The 16647-nt window shown below is 32.3% G+C and overlaps 1 protein-coding gene across 1 annotated transcript; it reads right to left on the reverse strand.

Moving 5' to 3' along the window:
• Positions 1 to 241: 241 nt before the first annotated feature.
• On the reverse strand, positions 242 to 11731 carry LOC130670467 (histidine-rich glycoprotein-like). Its single transcript, XM_057473874.1, has 2 exons — positions 11708 to 11731; positions 242 to 1360 (listed from the first exon to the last, which is right to left on the reverse strand). Exons 1-2 carry the CDS (start codon positions 11729 to 11731, stop codon positions 242 to 244), a joined length of 1143 nt encoding a protein of 380 aa, XP_057329857.1.
• Positions 11732 to 16647: the final 4916 nt, after the last annotated feature.

A 16647-nucleotide genomic window follows, 5' to 3' on the forward strand; every position in this document is an offset into this window, starting at 1 on the left:
ACATCTACGTAGATATGATATGTTGTTACTGATCATGTTTATGTGGTTTGTTTAACTTGTTTCTACAAAAAATAAATTAAATTGAACTAAAAAAATCATTTTGAAAAACTCTTTCGTCTTGTTTTAAGTACAAAAATTCTTTTGATATTAAATTTTTCTTCGCTTTAATATATCTTGAATTGATGCTCCAGTGCTCCAAAATGTTGTCCCATATTCAACTGTTGAAAGTGGTCTTTACATGTCACTTGTGATCTCGCTCGCAGTTATGCTGGTGATCATGCTCGTGATCGTGCTCGTGATCTTGCTCGCAGTCGTGCTCGTGATCGTGCTCGTGATCTTGCTCGCAGTCGAGCTCGTGATCGCACTCGTGATCGCACTTGTGATTGCACTCGTGATCGCACTTGTGATCATGCTCGTGATCGCACTTGTGATCGTGCTCGTGATCTTGCTCGTGATCATGCCCGTGATCGTGCTCGTGATCTTGCTCGCAGTCGTGCTCGTGATCGCGCTCGTGATCTTGCTCGCAGTCGTGCTCGTGATCGCGCTCGTGATCTCGCTCGCAGTTATGCTCGTGATCGTGCTCGTGATCGCGCTCGTGATCATGCTCGTGATCGTGCTCGTGATCTTGCTCGCAGTCGTGCTCGCAGTCGTGCTCGTGATCGTGCTCGTGATCTTGCTCGCAGTCGAGCTCGTGATCGCACTCGTGATCGCACTTGTGATCGTGCTCGTGATCGCACTTGTGATCGTGCTCGTGATCTTGCTCGTGATCATGCCCGTGATCGTGCTCATGATCTTGCTCGCAGTCGTGCTCGTGATCGTGCTCGTGATCTTGCTCGCAATCGTGCTCGTGATCGCGCTCGTGATCTTGCTCGCAGTCGTGCTCGTGATCGCGCTCGTGATCTCGCTCGCAGTTATGCTCGTGATCGTGCTCGTGATCGCGCTCATGATCATGCTCGTGATCGTGCTCGTGATCTTGCTCGCAGTCGTGCTCGCAGTCGTGCTCGTGATCGTGCTCGTGATCTTGCTCGCAGTCGAGCTCGTGATCGTGCTTGTGATCGCACTTGTGATCGTGCTCGTGATCTTGCTCGTGATCATGCCCGTGATCGTGCTCGTGATCTTGCTCGCAGTCGTGCTCGTGATCGTGCTCGTGATCTTGCTTGCAATCGTGCTCGTGATCGCGCTCGTGATCTTGCTCGCAGTCGTGCTCGTGATCGCGCTCGTGATCGTGCTCGTGATCGTGCTCGTGATCTTGCTCGCAGTCGAGCTCGTGATCGCACTCGTGATCGCGCTCGTGATCTTGCTCATGATCGCTCTCGTGATCTCGCTCACGGTCTTGCTCTTGATCTTGCTCGTGGTTTGGCTCGCGATCATATATACAAAGTTTAAAAATAGAAAACAAATCCCTCGAAAAAATATCAATTTTTTACTAACTGCTCAGCGCGATTTAATTTTAGCCAAACTTAGGTCAAAAATATCTCAATAACCAATCCCGTAGAAAGTCCATTCCTCAGACCGTACTCGCAATTTTTTGTGCGATCATATGTAGCTGAGTTGTAATTAAAGACATAATGATTTTGTACGATTCAATCACCAATGTTTTGTCAAGAAGAAGTCTTATCAAGGTTTTAAAACAGAAGGAATTGAAGCTGAATGAGCAAGTTATCGGGTTCATATGGAAGTTATTCGCCAAAAAAATTATTTAAAAGTCTGTAGACCACATTAAAGTTTATGCAACAAAAAAGTACTGACATGTTTCTTACCTCCAGTCTAGCCTAGACAAAGTTACGCAGCATGTCTGACCAGAATTGAATAAATCAGTGAAAATTGTAAATTTTTCATCTGATTCTTTAGCGGACTATTTAATTGCTCGGCGGATTAATGAGAATTATAGAGAATAATAATTGCAACAAAAAAGTACTGAGATGTTTCTTACCTCAGTCTAGCCTAGACAAAGTTACGCAGCATCTTTGACAAAAATAGAATAAATGAGTAAAAATTGTAAATTCTGTAGATGACAATTGAATTATCCGCTGATTAATGAGAATCATAGCAAAAAATAAAAGCAACAAATAAGTACTGAGATGTTTCTTTACTTTATTCTAGCTTAGACAAAGTTACGCGGCATCTTTGACCAGAATTTAGAACCTTAATAAAAATTGTGAATTTTTAGTCAATTTTCAAGCGGATAATTATACTGCTTCGCGAATATATAAAATATATAAAAATCATTGACTTTTTTTTTGGTTAGACTGAGCTGAAAAACGTCTCAGTACTCTTTTATAACAATTTTTTTTTTTACAATTTCCATTTTTTCGCGGATTAGTGAAATTATTAGCTGGAAATTTGAAAAAAAAATCACAATTTTTACTAATTTTTTAAATCGTAGGCAAAAATGCCGCCACACTTTGTCTAGGCTAGCTTACGTAAAATTATCTCAGTACTTTCCCATAAAGAATTTTTTTTTTTTATAAGTTTTGACTATTCGCATGTAAAACTAACAATATCGTGAAAGTATAAAAAAAAATTTCGAAATATTTTATTCTGTTTAAATTTTAGTTAAATACGCCGCGTAACTTTGTCTAGACTAGATTGACCTAAAAAATATCTCCCCTCGCAGATTTGAATCACGGTGGAAACACAATGGGTTTGTTCCATTTTACCACTGTGATTACGCGGTGGATACACCGTGGAACCACGGTGGTGAAATAGCATAAAGCCACAGTGGAATCACGGTGGATACACCGCGTAATCACAGTGGAAACACCGTGTATACACAGTGGTCAAGCCACCGTGGAAGCACGGTGAATACACCGCGTAATCACAGTGTATACACTGTGCATATCCGGTGGTGAAATAGAACAAACCCACCGTGTAACCACGGTGGATCCACGGTGTTTACACTTCTACGGTGTTTCCACCGTGATTCAAATTTGCGAGGGTCAGTACTTTTTTCCCTGGTTAAAAAAGAGAATTAAAAAGGATTGAGCCATGTAACGGGGCCATTTAACATAGGATTGGCAGTATTAAAAATATTGAAAAATTAATTCTTTTTAATGCTTTTTGATTTTCTTTTTTAATCAGGGTTGTAGATAATTTTTCTCTCTATGATTATAGTCAATTTCCATATCAGTTGAACAATGCCCTGAAAATTAAAAAAAAAAATTTACAATTTTTTCCATTTTCACAATTGAACCTAAAGATGCCACGTAGGTTTGGTGACGCTGCTCGCCTGACGTGAAAAACAAAAAAGTACTTTGTTATAGAGAATTTTTATTTATTTATCTAATTTTTATTTGGAGTCGGTTTTAACTGCTGTGGTGATATCAACGAATTTAACTGTGAGGAGTGGTACATTGAAGTCTTTTGGGGTTGTGAAAATTTTAAGCTACGCGGCAAGGGTCAAATCTCAACCAAGCTTGTTTCTAAGACCAGCTTGGGATTCGAACCCACGCCTGGTCGGTGAGTTAGGCCGTGTACCTTTAACTACTCGGCTAAAGTCACCAGTAAGAGAATTTTTTTTTCTATATACTTATTGTAAATTCACATATCAGTTCAAGAATGATTCGAAAACTCGAAAAAAAATGATAATTCATTATAATTCATCCAATTTGAGCGAAAATTGTGAATTAAAAATTGCCTAAATTCTGCCAGAGTTAGTCATTTAAAAAAAAAAAAAAAAAAAAAAAAATTGTAATTTTTTTTTTATCGAGTCAAGAATTCAACCTGAAAAATAATCCTTTCTTCCATTTCTCAAAAAAAATCTGTGTATCGTCAAAAAATTTTCTTTTCAATTTAAACGTTTAGAATGTTATTAATCCAAAACATATTTATATGTAACCTGAATATGATGTATTTATCCACGTGTTACGCCTAACCTGCTTTGACAGCTCTGACTCACATGAATTTGGCTATTAACATTATAAACTCGCGGAATACGGAATTGGAATAAACAAATCAACAGCCAATCAGAATTTTTCTTCGATTTTACGCGAATTCTGAGGGCGAACTTCCTAGCCCTAATAATGAGATATGATCATACCTGGCTGTTAGAACCCCATACATAAGTCTATACATGATCAGATCTATTTATATATAAATCTATATGGGGCATTCCACACCAAATCGACCACTTTCGAACCCGACCCCTTTAGATTTGGCTGAAAATTTTTTCTCTTTTTCTACCCCATCAAAAACGTGTCTCGTAATTCTTTCAAATTTTTTCACCCAACCAAAAAAAAAATTTATAAATTTTGGATAAAAATGGCTTTTTTTATTTTAAATAGCAATAACTTTTTCAAAATTCGACTGATTGGGACGTTTATTTTTTTCAAAATATTTGTTTTTAAATGTACTTTTTGAAAAAAAATACAAAACAATTATTGCAACCTATCTTCATTGTTTTTTGTAGATTTTTAGAGAAAATCAAAAATTTTTAGATGTTTACCATTTTTGATTTATGATTTTTTTTTTTTATATAAAACTTCGACATTTTCTGCAGATTCTCAAATTTTTTGAGAGTGATGTTTTTTCGATTTACATTTTATATTTCCAATTGGAAAAAAAAAATTTTTACAACTAGCCTTATGTCTCATAGCACCATGCTTAAAATTTTTGAGAGTGCTCAGGAAACTTTCAAATTTTGAAAAACAAAAAATAAAAACGATAAATTTAAATGGTAATCCTCGAAATAATTTGAATTTTCTTCGAAATATAAAGTTTTAAAATAGAACGACCTTCTGAATAATTTTTTTGTATTTTTTTCCTGAAAACTACATTTAAAAACGAAGAAAATGCAAAAGAAAAGTTTTCGTTTGGTCCATTTTTAGACAGATGCTAGCAATTCAAAAAAATTACTTTTACACTCATTGTTTTATGGTTAAATGAATTTTTGTTTTTAATTGCCAGCATCTGTCCAAAAATGGACCAAACGAAAACTTTTCTTTTACATTTTCTTCGTTTTTAAATGTAGTTTTCAGAAAAAAATACAAAAAAATTTTTCAGAAGGTCGTTCTATTTTTAAACTTGATATTCCAAATAGAATTCAAATTATTTCGAGGATTACCATTAAAATTTATCGTTTTTATTTTCAAGTTAATTTAAAAATTGATTGAAGAAAATTCTGGCCTTCCTTCTTCGACCTAAAATTTTTCTTGACTCAAGAAAATTCATATTCAGCCAAGATAGTTTTTTTTTCTGTGTAAGTAAATATAAAAAAATCTCTGAAAATTGAAAAAAATTGATATTGTTCTGACGAAAATCATTTTTGAAAATCAAAACAAAATATATATTACGTTATTTGATTCGCGGAGTATAAATTTGAATATATTTTTCAGATCTTGATGGCTTTCCAGTCTTGTAATTGTTTATTAATTTTAAATGTTAACAATTTGTAAATAAATATGAATTTAAAGTTTATTTGGCCTGTTAACCCTTATTTTATTGTGAAAATTACAAAAACTTAGTGGAAGAGATGTTGGACCCTTACGATACTATGGGTTGCTTAGTAAATCTCGAATTGCATTTCTTACATTCTCACCTTCAATATTTCTCTGAAAATCTTGGCGGCTATAGCCAGTGATATACCAGAGTATATATACAGTGAAGAGCAAGGCGAAAGATTCCACCAAGACATAAGTGAAATGGAGAGTCGATATCAAGGAAAGTAGAATGTCAATATGATAGTAGATCATTGCTAAACGCTGAAGATTTACCCGATGAAAACAGAAAGCGAAAAAGGAACCCTTTGCGTAGGTCTTTCGAAGACCAATGGGTTCGACACAAGCAAAGAACAGCTTGAAATCATAAAGGTCGTTCCTTATCTTCGTATGGTTTTTAAAAAGATTTTTTGATAGAGATAAATTTAATTAAGTTCAATCAATTTTTTTCATCACTGTATGTGCAATTTTCCGCATTAACTTAATTTTTTTGACGGATAACGGGCCAAATAAACTTTAAATTTATATTTATTTACAAATTGTTAAAATTTAAAATTAACAAAGAATTACAAGACTGGAAAACCATCAAGATCTGAAAAATAAATTTAAATTCATACTCCGCGAATCAAATAACAAAATATATATTTTGTTTTGATTTTCAAAAATGATTTTCATCAGAACAACATCAATTTTTTTTAAATTTCAGAGATTTTTTTTTATTTACTTAGATATTCACAGATAAGTTTATACATAAAAATCATGATTGATCTATTAATCTAGCTCTATAGAATTTAATCTATCACAATAACTGCAATTTTTTGCTATTTTCCGCGATTGTCATGGGTTTTTTGTAATTTACTTGAATTTTAAAAGGCTTATGGTTGAATAAACTTCAGATTTGGATTCAGCGGACTAAAATACATGAAAATTATACTTGATCTATAGTTCCATAAATGTTTTTATTACCAAAACTGCGATTTTTTAGCGATTTTTACGGTTTTTTGCAATTTACTCAAAATTTTGAGGATGTACGGGCAAAACTGACTTCAGATTCGGATTCAGCATGTCGAAATACATAAAGATAGGTAGGTTTGGTCAAAAGTTCTGACCACTTTTTTTGTTTGTGTGTCGGTGTAATCAAAGACAGAAGGATCCTTTTTCATTTGAAGGTTGATTTATCAGCAGCAAATTGTCGTAAAGAGAAACAAAAAAGCAGTTGTAGCCGAATAAATTTCCTAAACGAACCATGAATTAATTTTTTTGAAAAAAATTTTCCTGGCCCCGTAGACCCAAAAAACAAAACCAAAAAATTTAGAAAAATTTTGTCTCGAACTATTTCTTATGATTCCGCAAAAACCGTGGCTCAAAACGTTATTTTGCTGGTAGATCTTCAAACTAAAGATTTCGAGCTTCAATTTGGTTTTTTTAATTTTACGATACGATCATTTTTTACAAAAATACAGCCTTCCAAAAATTACTAAAAAATTTATAAAATTTTCTTGCTCCCTTAATTTTTTTAAGGAGTGTATTTATAAAATGATTTATAAATTTCTTACCACGAATCCTGTGATTGAACAGACAATCCTCCCAGCTATAGTGTGGGGCACTACATCGCCGTAACCTATTGTCAGGAATGTAATTATTATTCCGTATAACGAATCAGAGAAGGTCATTCCATGTTCCTTGTTTGTCCTATAAGAAATAAATATCAATTTTTTACAATCATCTAATACTAAACAATGAATAATAGTGCACCCGATGAAAAAAGATTTTGTCTAATCATATATGATTATATATGTTCATATATATGATCATATATGATTATATATAATCATATATGAAGTTATATATAATCATGCATGATTATATATGGGGTCATATATAATTAGATATGGGGTCATATATAATTATATATAATTATATATGACCCCATACATAATTAGATCTGATCATACCTGGCTGTTATAAGCCCATATATAAGTCTATATATGATCAGATCTGATTATATATGAGTCTATGTATAATTAGATATGATCATACCTGGCTGTTATGACCCCATATATAATCATACATAAGTCTATATATGATCAGATCTATTTATATATAAGTCTATATATAGTTAGATCTGATCATACCTGGCTGTTATGACCCCATATATAATCATGTACAAGTCTATATATGATCAGGTCTGATCATATATGAGTCTATATATAATTAGATATAATCATACCTGGCTGATATAACTCCATATATAACCATAAATGAGTCTATATATGATCAGATCTGATCATCTAGAAGTCTATATATAATTAGATATAATCATACCTAGCTGTTATAACCCCATATATAATCATATATAAGTCTGTACATGATTAGATCTGATCAGACATGATTGATACAAACCCATATATAATTAGATATAGGCCTATATATAATTAGATCTGATCAGACGTGACTGATATAAACCTATATGTAGTTTGTAACATGAGGAAAATTCGACATCGACCCGTGGTTTTAAATTATTTGAAATAATAAATAATTATCCGGTGAGTGAATTCTAGTGACATCTAGAATCGAAAATTTCGACTTCGACCGAGCAAGCGATCCGACGCAGGGATCGTCACGAGAGATCCGGGAGAGACGCCGCACTGAACGGCCACGTTTTTTTTGGTATTTGAACAATTCGACCCGACCAAACGACCAATTTCGATTCCGACGAATGAACGATTTGAATTACGGCATGTAAGATCAATCCGAGTTTGATCAATGAACAATAATTCGCGACAATTAAGTACGACCGACAATAACCGAGTTTGTGAACAAGTGAACAAGCCGAAGCATCGGCGCGAATCTGACCAAAGTGTACGAGTGCAATAATTAATAAAAAATGTGCAGTGCGTACGTAATAATAATTAATTAAATAATTAATTACGCAAAAAAAATTTATGATCATGCAATTTAACGTGTTACCGAAATAAAATATTATTTTATATTTTATTTTATTTCATCGAGCAATTCTGAGAATTACGGATTATCCGTGTCTCATTCGTACCGAGTCGAGTCTTACGTTTACAATACTCTGACGTCATTCATCATGTATTTTGTGTGAAAAATAAAATGATTTTATTTTAATTTCGTCAACCGACTGTGTTTTCTCCGAGCAATGAACTAATCGTGTTTTTCGATCAACTACGACTTTTTTTTTTTTTTTTATAATTTTGTTTACATCGAGTCAAGCCGACAACGGCAAATTATTATTTTGTTTGTAACCGATTATTGTTGTGAGACCGATCAATTTATTATTCTGTGTTCAATATACGATTAATTAATTTTGTTTAATTCTGATCAATTATTCATCGTAATCTTAAGTGCCTGACCTTTCCCTGATCCGCCACCCTGAGTCGACATTTTTGATAATTGTTTATTTGGTGATTGTTACATCACCTGGCGCTCAACTACTAATTTTGAACAAGGTTGCCAATAATCGTAAGTGTATTCGGACTTCACTCCGGTAGATCCCCGGTGGTGAAAAACCCGTTACAAGTTATATATGTCTATGTATGATTAAATTTGATCAGATTTCATTGATATGAAACCTATAAATATTTAAATATATATGTATATTAGGGTGGCGCAAAAAAACCGACTATTTTTTTTTTTTCCATCTCGCATGAAAATTTGTTGGTTTACGATGTTTTAAGAAGCCTCTCCACAAATCAGCTCGATAAAAAATTTTTAAGAGGTCGCTCACGAATTTTGAAAATATCAAAAATGATCGAAATTCGGATTTTTATTAAAAATTTTTTTTTTTTCTCGTGGCAGAAATAGTTTATATTTGTAAAATCATGACTATGCTGAAAATTTCAGCCCAAAATTTAAATATTTAAACGGCGCTCAAGAATTTCGAATATTAACTGATAATATGTAACTAATAGTTTGAAATAGTTTTTATAACTCAATTATTGTCATTTCACTTAAATATTACTTTTGCATAACCAAAAATATACAGGACAGTCTTAAACAATAAAATTTGGTAAGTTTTGAATAAGCGAAAAAACCTACAAATTGGATTAAAAAATAAAAAAGTATGTAAATAACTTATTATTTCTATTTCTCGGGTTATATTTTCATTCATTGTCATGCAAATTCATAGTGAAAAAATCGAGAAGCTTTATTATTAATATTTAAGGGTCGCTCAAAAACGTCCAAGAGATTGCGCTCGGAAACATTCAAAATTCTTGAGCGCCGTTTAAATATTTAAATTTTGGGCTGAAATTTTCAGCATAGTCATGATTTTACAAATATAAACTATTGCTGCCACGAGAAAAAAAAAATTTTTTAAATAAAAATCCGAATTTCGATCATTTTTTATATTTTCAAAATTCGTGAGCGACCTCTCAAAAATTTTTTATCGAGCTGATTTGTGGAGAGGCTTCTTAAAACATCGTAAACCAACAAATTTTCATGCGAGATGGAAAAAAAAAAAATAGTCGGTTTTTTTGCGCCACCCTAATGTATATAGATATATATATATATATATATATATATATATATATATATATATATATATATATATATATATAACCTGATTAAAAGAAACGATTCGAAACGATTTGAAATGTTAAATGCTTATAAGAAGGGCGATTCAAAAGTATTCAAAGTAGTCAAAAGCATTAAAAAGTATTTAAAATTTTTTTTTTCTACTCGTTTCAATCGTTTCTTTTAAAAAGGGTATATATATCTATATATATATATTAAATAATATGACAATTTTTTAATATCAATGTTATTAAATTTTTATTCTGTCAACTATCAATCAAACTTAAATCCCCAATACTTAAAAAATGTTCAAAGGTTTTGGCAGCAATTTAAAAGTATAAAGTATCAATTTGATTATTTGAGTTAAGTAATGCCATAAACATTTCTTAATTGTAAGTGTATAACAGACTAGAGGATCAGACAACAAACCATCGATAACCAAAGTTAAGCAGCATCGGCGTTGGACATTAATTGGATGGGTGACCTTGTAGTAAAATAATTGTCGATGGTTAATAATTTTTTTTTTTTATTTAATTTTAACCGACATTGATATTGATGAAGACAATAAATCCTAATTAAACTACTTAATTAATAATTTACAGATATTCTAAATGAGATTCTAAAAATGACTATATTCGTTCATGCATGATTATATATAATCATATATGATCATGTATAAACAGATCAAGTTATGTATGATCAGACCTGGCCAATTTTTGGATCTGATCATATATGGACAATTATGCATGATCATATATGATTAGACAAAATCTTTTTTCATCGGGGCATTGACATCAAAAGTCATGTATATATATATATATATATATATATATATATATATATATATATATATATATATATATATATATATATATATATATATATATATATATATATATATATATATATATATATATGTAGCGACTACGTCACTACGGATATTTCTAATATTCATAATTTCGGATAAGTCCGTCAATCATCGATCGTCATCGATCGCCGAATATTTCCCCCACGCGGACATGATATTCAGTAGCAATAGTACACAGTACAGTACACACGTACAATAGCGAGTTACACGGCAACTAGCTTACACGTATTTAATGCAACCGCATTTCCTTGTATTATGTCATTCATTAAATTAAACTAATTATTTATTATTTTGTTAACGCTAATAATTGGAGTCAGATAAAGTTATTTAACGTAGTGATTAAGTTCCACGAACCTCATCCCAGTCACTACATATATATATATATATATATATATATATATATATATATATATATATATTCACTGTATTCCTTTAAAAAAATCTTGGAAATCGTCAAAATATATGCCAAGTTCATATATACTGTTTTAAAAAAAAAATTTTTAACAACAATTTAATCTATATAAATGTACTTGGTGCTTCTCAATGAAATGAATCAATAACTCAACTTTACTTGGTAAATATCGATAAAGGAAATAATGTTGCCAAGTACTTTTTAAGCTTACGGTACCCCAAATAAGCCTGTAAATTTTTAAATTGATTTATCGTACCGTTTTTGGGGGTAGATTGATCAAAGTTTTGCAAAACAATTGAAGGAACAAGTTTTGTTCCTTTAGGTGTGAAATCGAAATCAAAATAAAAAAATAATTTTTTTTCGACTTTTCTTAAATTTTTGCGTTCGTTACTCAGCAAATGCAAGGAAAAGACATGGTAAAAAAAAACATAATATTAAAAATATTTCACGTACCTTTCGCATAAAAGATAAATCCATGCTGTAGTGTGTAGATATACTATTATCGTTATAATCATGCAAGTGGCAGTGCTGGACCCCATCTTTATCACAGTCACATACCACAGGCTTTCATCTTTTTTTTCGCTCTGGTAGAGCCGGACAATTAAATATAACTTCAAGGCACAAATAATGGACAGAAAAACCGTCCATCCCTCCATTTGACGGCCTCTATCGGTATTGTTGTCGCACGAATTAAGTTGCAGTGGTGTAATTATCAAGCGAAGAATGAAAGAGGAGCAATAAATATTCTTACTGAAGATGTGGTTGCGACGTTGGACAGTTGTAGAATTTCTTATAGGAATTCTGTACGAGTGATATCATCGATAGCGACAGCTCTCGGAGTTGATACTAATGATTTAATTCTCAATAAAACTTCTTTTAATGAATATAGATCAAAAATCAGAAAAAATGCTGCTGAAAAAATGAAAATAAGATTTGGTGACATTGATGTCGGTGCTGCGGTTATCCGTTGGGATGGGAAATTGATTCCTGATGGATTGTCCTGTAAAAGAGTTGACCGAGTTCCCATTATCGTGAGAAGTCTTACTATTGAAAAAATCTTAGACATTCCGGCATTATCAGATGGAAAAGGAATCACTCAGGCAGAAGCAATTCATACAGCGATTCAAGATTGGGGAATTACTGAGAATATTAAAGCCATCTGTTGTGACACTACAGCTTCTAATCTTGGTTGTCGGAATGGAGCGGCGATACACCTAGAACAAATGTTACAAACTGAGCTATTGTATTTACCATGCAGACACCACATCTACGAACTAGTATTATTTTGTGTTTTCACGACTAAAATACCTGGCACAGAAGGACCAAATGTTAAACTATTTAAGAGCTTTCAAGAAAGTTGGAGTACAGTTGATCAAACCAAGTTTAAGAATGGATTAGTCGGTAATAAAATTCCGAGAAAATTGTTAAACCAAGTTGAAGAAATAAATCATAAAATTAAAATTTTTCTGGGTACAATTCTGCCACGTGATGACTACAAGGAGCTCCTAGAGTTATGCCAAATATTTCTTGGTACCATGGATACTGATCAAGTTAAATTTCACAAGCCAGGAGCGTTTCACCATGCCCGCTGGATGTCTAAAGCGATTTATTCGCTAAAAATTTATATTTTTCGAGATATTGTTGATTTAGACGATGCTACCAGAGGAAATCTTTTAGATATTTGTCTATTTATTGTATTTATTTATGTACCGTTTTGGTTTGAAGCGCCTCTTGCGGCGTTGGCTCCAAATCTAGATTTGAGGTTCTTGAAAGCTGTGTACCAATATAAAACAATAGACAAAGAATTATCTAGTGCTGTTTTAAATAAATTTAAAAACCACCTGTGGTATTTAAATAGTGAAACAGCTGCTCTTTCATTTTTCGATTCAAACATATCTATTTCCATCAGACGAAAGATGGTCAAGGCTTTAAAAAAAAGCGAGAGTGAAGATTTCGAGACCTCCAAACGTTATGGAATAAATACAATTAGTGAAATTGCAAGTTTACAAAAAAAAGACATTGATTTCTTCATTTCTTCGAATTCTTTAAACTTTTTTAACAGATTCAACATTAATACAAATTTCTTGAATTTGGATGTTCATACTTGGGCCAGCAATAATGATTATTTGGAGGGTTTAAGAATTGTTAAATATCTGCAAGTCATCAATGATGTCGCCGAAAGAGCCGTTAAATTAACCCAAGAGTATATTAACATTTTAACAACACGAGAAGAACAAAAACAGTATTTAATACAAGTTGTGCAGGAGTACAAAACCAAATATCCTAATCCGACTAAAACTTGTTTAACAAAAAAATTGAAAGAATGATAATTAACCTACTTATATGAAAAAAAATATTTTGTTTTATTTCGTTCTCAAAAAATTATTTTTTTGTTTAATTTTCAGTTCAAGCCATAAAATTAACACAAATTATCACTGGCGTTCTAATGATAATAATTTTTATCTTCTCTTTCAATGATTTTATAGTTAAAAAGAGCAACAATGAGCAAAAAGTTGAAAATATTGCAAGATTTACATTAGGCACAAGTTAAATGTTGAATAACTTTTAATGGAGTGATTTAATCGAAAATTCATAAGAGACCTTTTTTGTAGAGCGTTGAATTTTACGTCAGAATAATTTGATTTTAAATCTTTTCATCCATTTGTTTCTGAGAAAAAAAATTAAAAGTAAAAAGTCAAATAATCCCATGTTATTTAAATGGGAAATATAAAATGATTTGGGCACGGTTTAATGTGAAAATTAAGAGCCTGTTTGAGTTGGATATTTTTTTTTTTGTCATAAACTAAAGATTCAGGGGGCGATCGCTGTAAAAAAATCAATTTGGGAAATAACGGACACCCTAATATATATACACTCATGCCGTAAATTAAAGGAACATAAAAATTTAAGAAATTTTTTAGTGATTTTTGCAAAACTGTAACTTCGTGAAAAATAATCGTATCAAAAAATAAAAAAAAATCATTTTGAAGTTTGAAATCTCTAGTTTCGACGAATTTTTATCAAATTTTTGTTAGACCTTTAGCCATGACACAAACATAAGAAATACCGCGAGACAAAAATTTTCTAAATTTTCTATTTTCTTTGAGAGAGTCTCAAGAAAATGACAAGGAAAAAAAAAATGTCAAAAAAAAAAATTTCGAATAAAAAAAAACAAGTTTCAATTTTTTTTTCTTTGATTTTTTTTACATTTTTTGAAATTTTTTTTGTTATTTTTTCGCATTTCCAGAGTAACGAAGGCAAAAATTTAAAAAAAGTCGAAAAAAAAATATTTTTTCATTTTGGTTATGATTACACAATTCAAAGAACAAATTTTGTTCCTTTAATTGTTCAAAGTAGCGGTTGACTTACTAAAATACCAAAAAAAGTCATTTATTGGTACTGACGTCTAATGGATGTTAAAAATTGAATAAATTTTTTTTTCGAAAAATCTACTACTCGAGAAAAAAGCTACTACAAACAAGAGACAGACAATATGAGAAGAGGAGAGATAGAAAAAGGTATTTGTGGGGAGAGAGGCGTTTCGTCTAAGTATACGGTAGCTGAGACTCCTCAGTTAGGCGTGTCTATCGTATACCCCACCTAAGACGTCGAGTTGGAAGTACCATGTTGGAAAATGTGATATATTGAAATAGGTGTAGGGACGAGATACTGTGAGAGGCGCGAGTTGTAAATGCCATCTCGCGGAGTGAAGCCGAACCACCACATATTTATATATATAAATACATATATAAACTTTTGAACTAAATGTATTTCCTGACTCAGGTCGTCGAGCTGAATTTAGAGGTAGCAAAATTTTTCGAAAATTCCATCATGAGGACAAATACAATAGCTAGATTTTTATGAAATCTACTAAAAACTATACTTGTCGCCTATAAAGCTCAATATTTTACACATACACCAAAAGAATCAAAATCGAAGGCGATCGTACTCAAAGCATTAAACCAGAGTATGATGAGAACGATGTTAGAAACTACATATTAGGCATAAGACTCGACGACATAAATCTAGAAAGTGTGTCTAAACTTGATTTCAAAAGAGATGACCCACTAAAATTTAACTTCATCATACAACTATCTCCGGATAACAAAGCAGCTGCTTTAACAAAAATAAATATATTTGGCACCAAAAAATAAGATGGAAGAGACTTCGTAAGAAGCAAATATTCTAGTGTAAAAGGTGTCAGGGAATTGGACATGCAAGCAAAAATTGTCACTTGCAGTACAGATGCGTTAAGTGTGGCAAATATCACGGCCCCATGGTTCCGTAACACAATATCCAACGACAAAATAACCGCGACAAAATAACCGACGACAAAATTACCGAATGACAAAATAACCAAATGACAAAATAACCGCCCTTTTATTATGGTTTTGTGTGTTTTGTCGTCGGTTATTTTGTCATACGGTTATTTTGTCATTCGGTTATTTTGTCGTCGGTTATTTTATCGTGGTTATTTTGTCGTTGAATATTTGGTCGCGGATATTTAGTCGTGACACCCGGCCCCATAAGTGAAGGCGGAGTCTGTACGGTGCAAAAGAACGGAGATTTAGGACAGCTAACATGCATTCTGTGGAAAAAAGGGCATGCAGCCTCATACGGCGGATGTCCTTATCTAGTAGCTGCTCATAATGTTGAAAGAAAGGCAAAAGCTATCAAACAGACTATCAAAGACGATCAATTGAGGAAAATAAACAATAACATAAACCCAAAAATCACACTCGCAGATAGGCTAACAAGAAATAATGAAAACTTTCCTGCACTCAATACGCAGACAACTAACGATAACAGTTGGCAGAATGAACATTCTAATAATCTTATACTATCACGACGATTTACACATCAACCTCACAACCAAGACAATGCAAATTACAACAGTACCAGCAACAACAACAGCTATACTCAGTTTGAGCAGTTATTAAACAAATTTAAAAATAATATGATGGGCATACTAGCATATCACCTGGAGAAAATTGACAAACAAATCGCTGAACACTCAAATAAAATCAACAAATTGATGTCACAATTTTATGAATAAATTGGCTACTACGGAGCGAATTAACATACATTGTCAGAGCCAACCTACTGCTCACTATAATACAATCAACATCAGTGCCATTAATGTGAACTCTTTAGGAGCTAATAAACGACGATATGATCTAGAAGAATTCGTTAATAAAAACAACATTGATATAACATTAATCTCGGAAACAAAGCTCAACAGCAAACACAAGTTATCCTTCGATAATTTTACTTTTATCAGACCTGATAGGCCCAACTCTAAAAAGGCCATTCGGCAGCCGAAATGGAAGGTAGATTTTCCAATTAATCTATATAAAAAGTTACATACATATCTTGTAATACATGTTAGTGTA

Source organism: Microplitis mediator, chromosome 6, assembly GCF_029852145.1.
Source record: "Microplitis mediator isolate UGA2020A chromosome 6, iyMicMedi2.1, whole genome shotgun sequence".
NCBI classification, from domain to species: domain Eukaryota; kingdom Metazoa; phylum Arthropoda; class Insecta; order Hymenoptera; family Braconidae; genus Microplitis; species Microplitis mediator.

What these genes read in the sequence shown, in the direction of transcription:
- LOC130670467 (XM_057473874.1), bottom strand. Translation starts at nt 11,731, where the DNA reads ATGGATTTATCTTTTATGCGAAAG. An exon ending in ATTTATCTTTTATGCGAAAG is followed by an intron (nt 1,361 to 11,707) that starts GTACGTGAAATA and finishes TATGATCGCGAG; the next exon opens with CCAAACCACGAGCAAGATCA.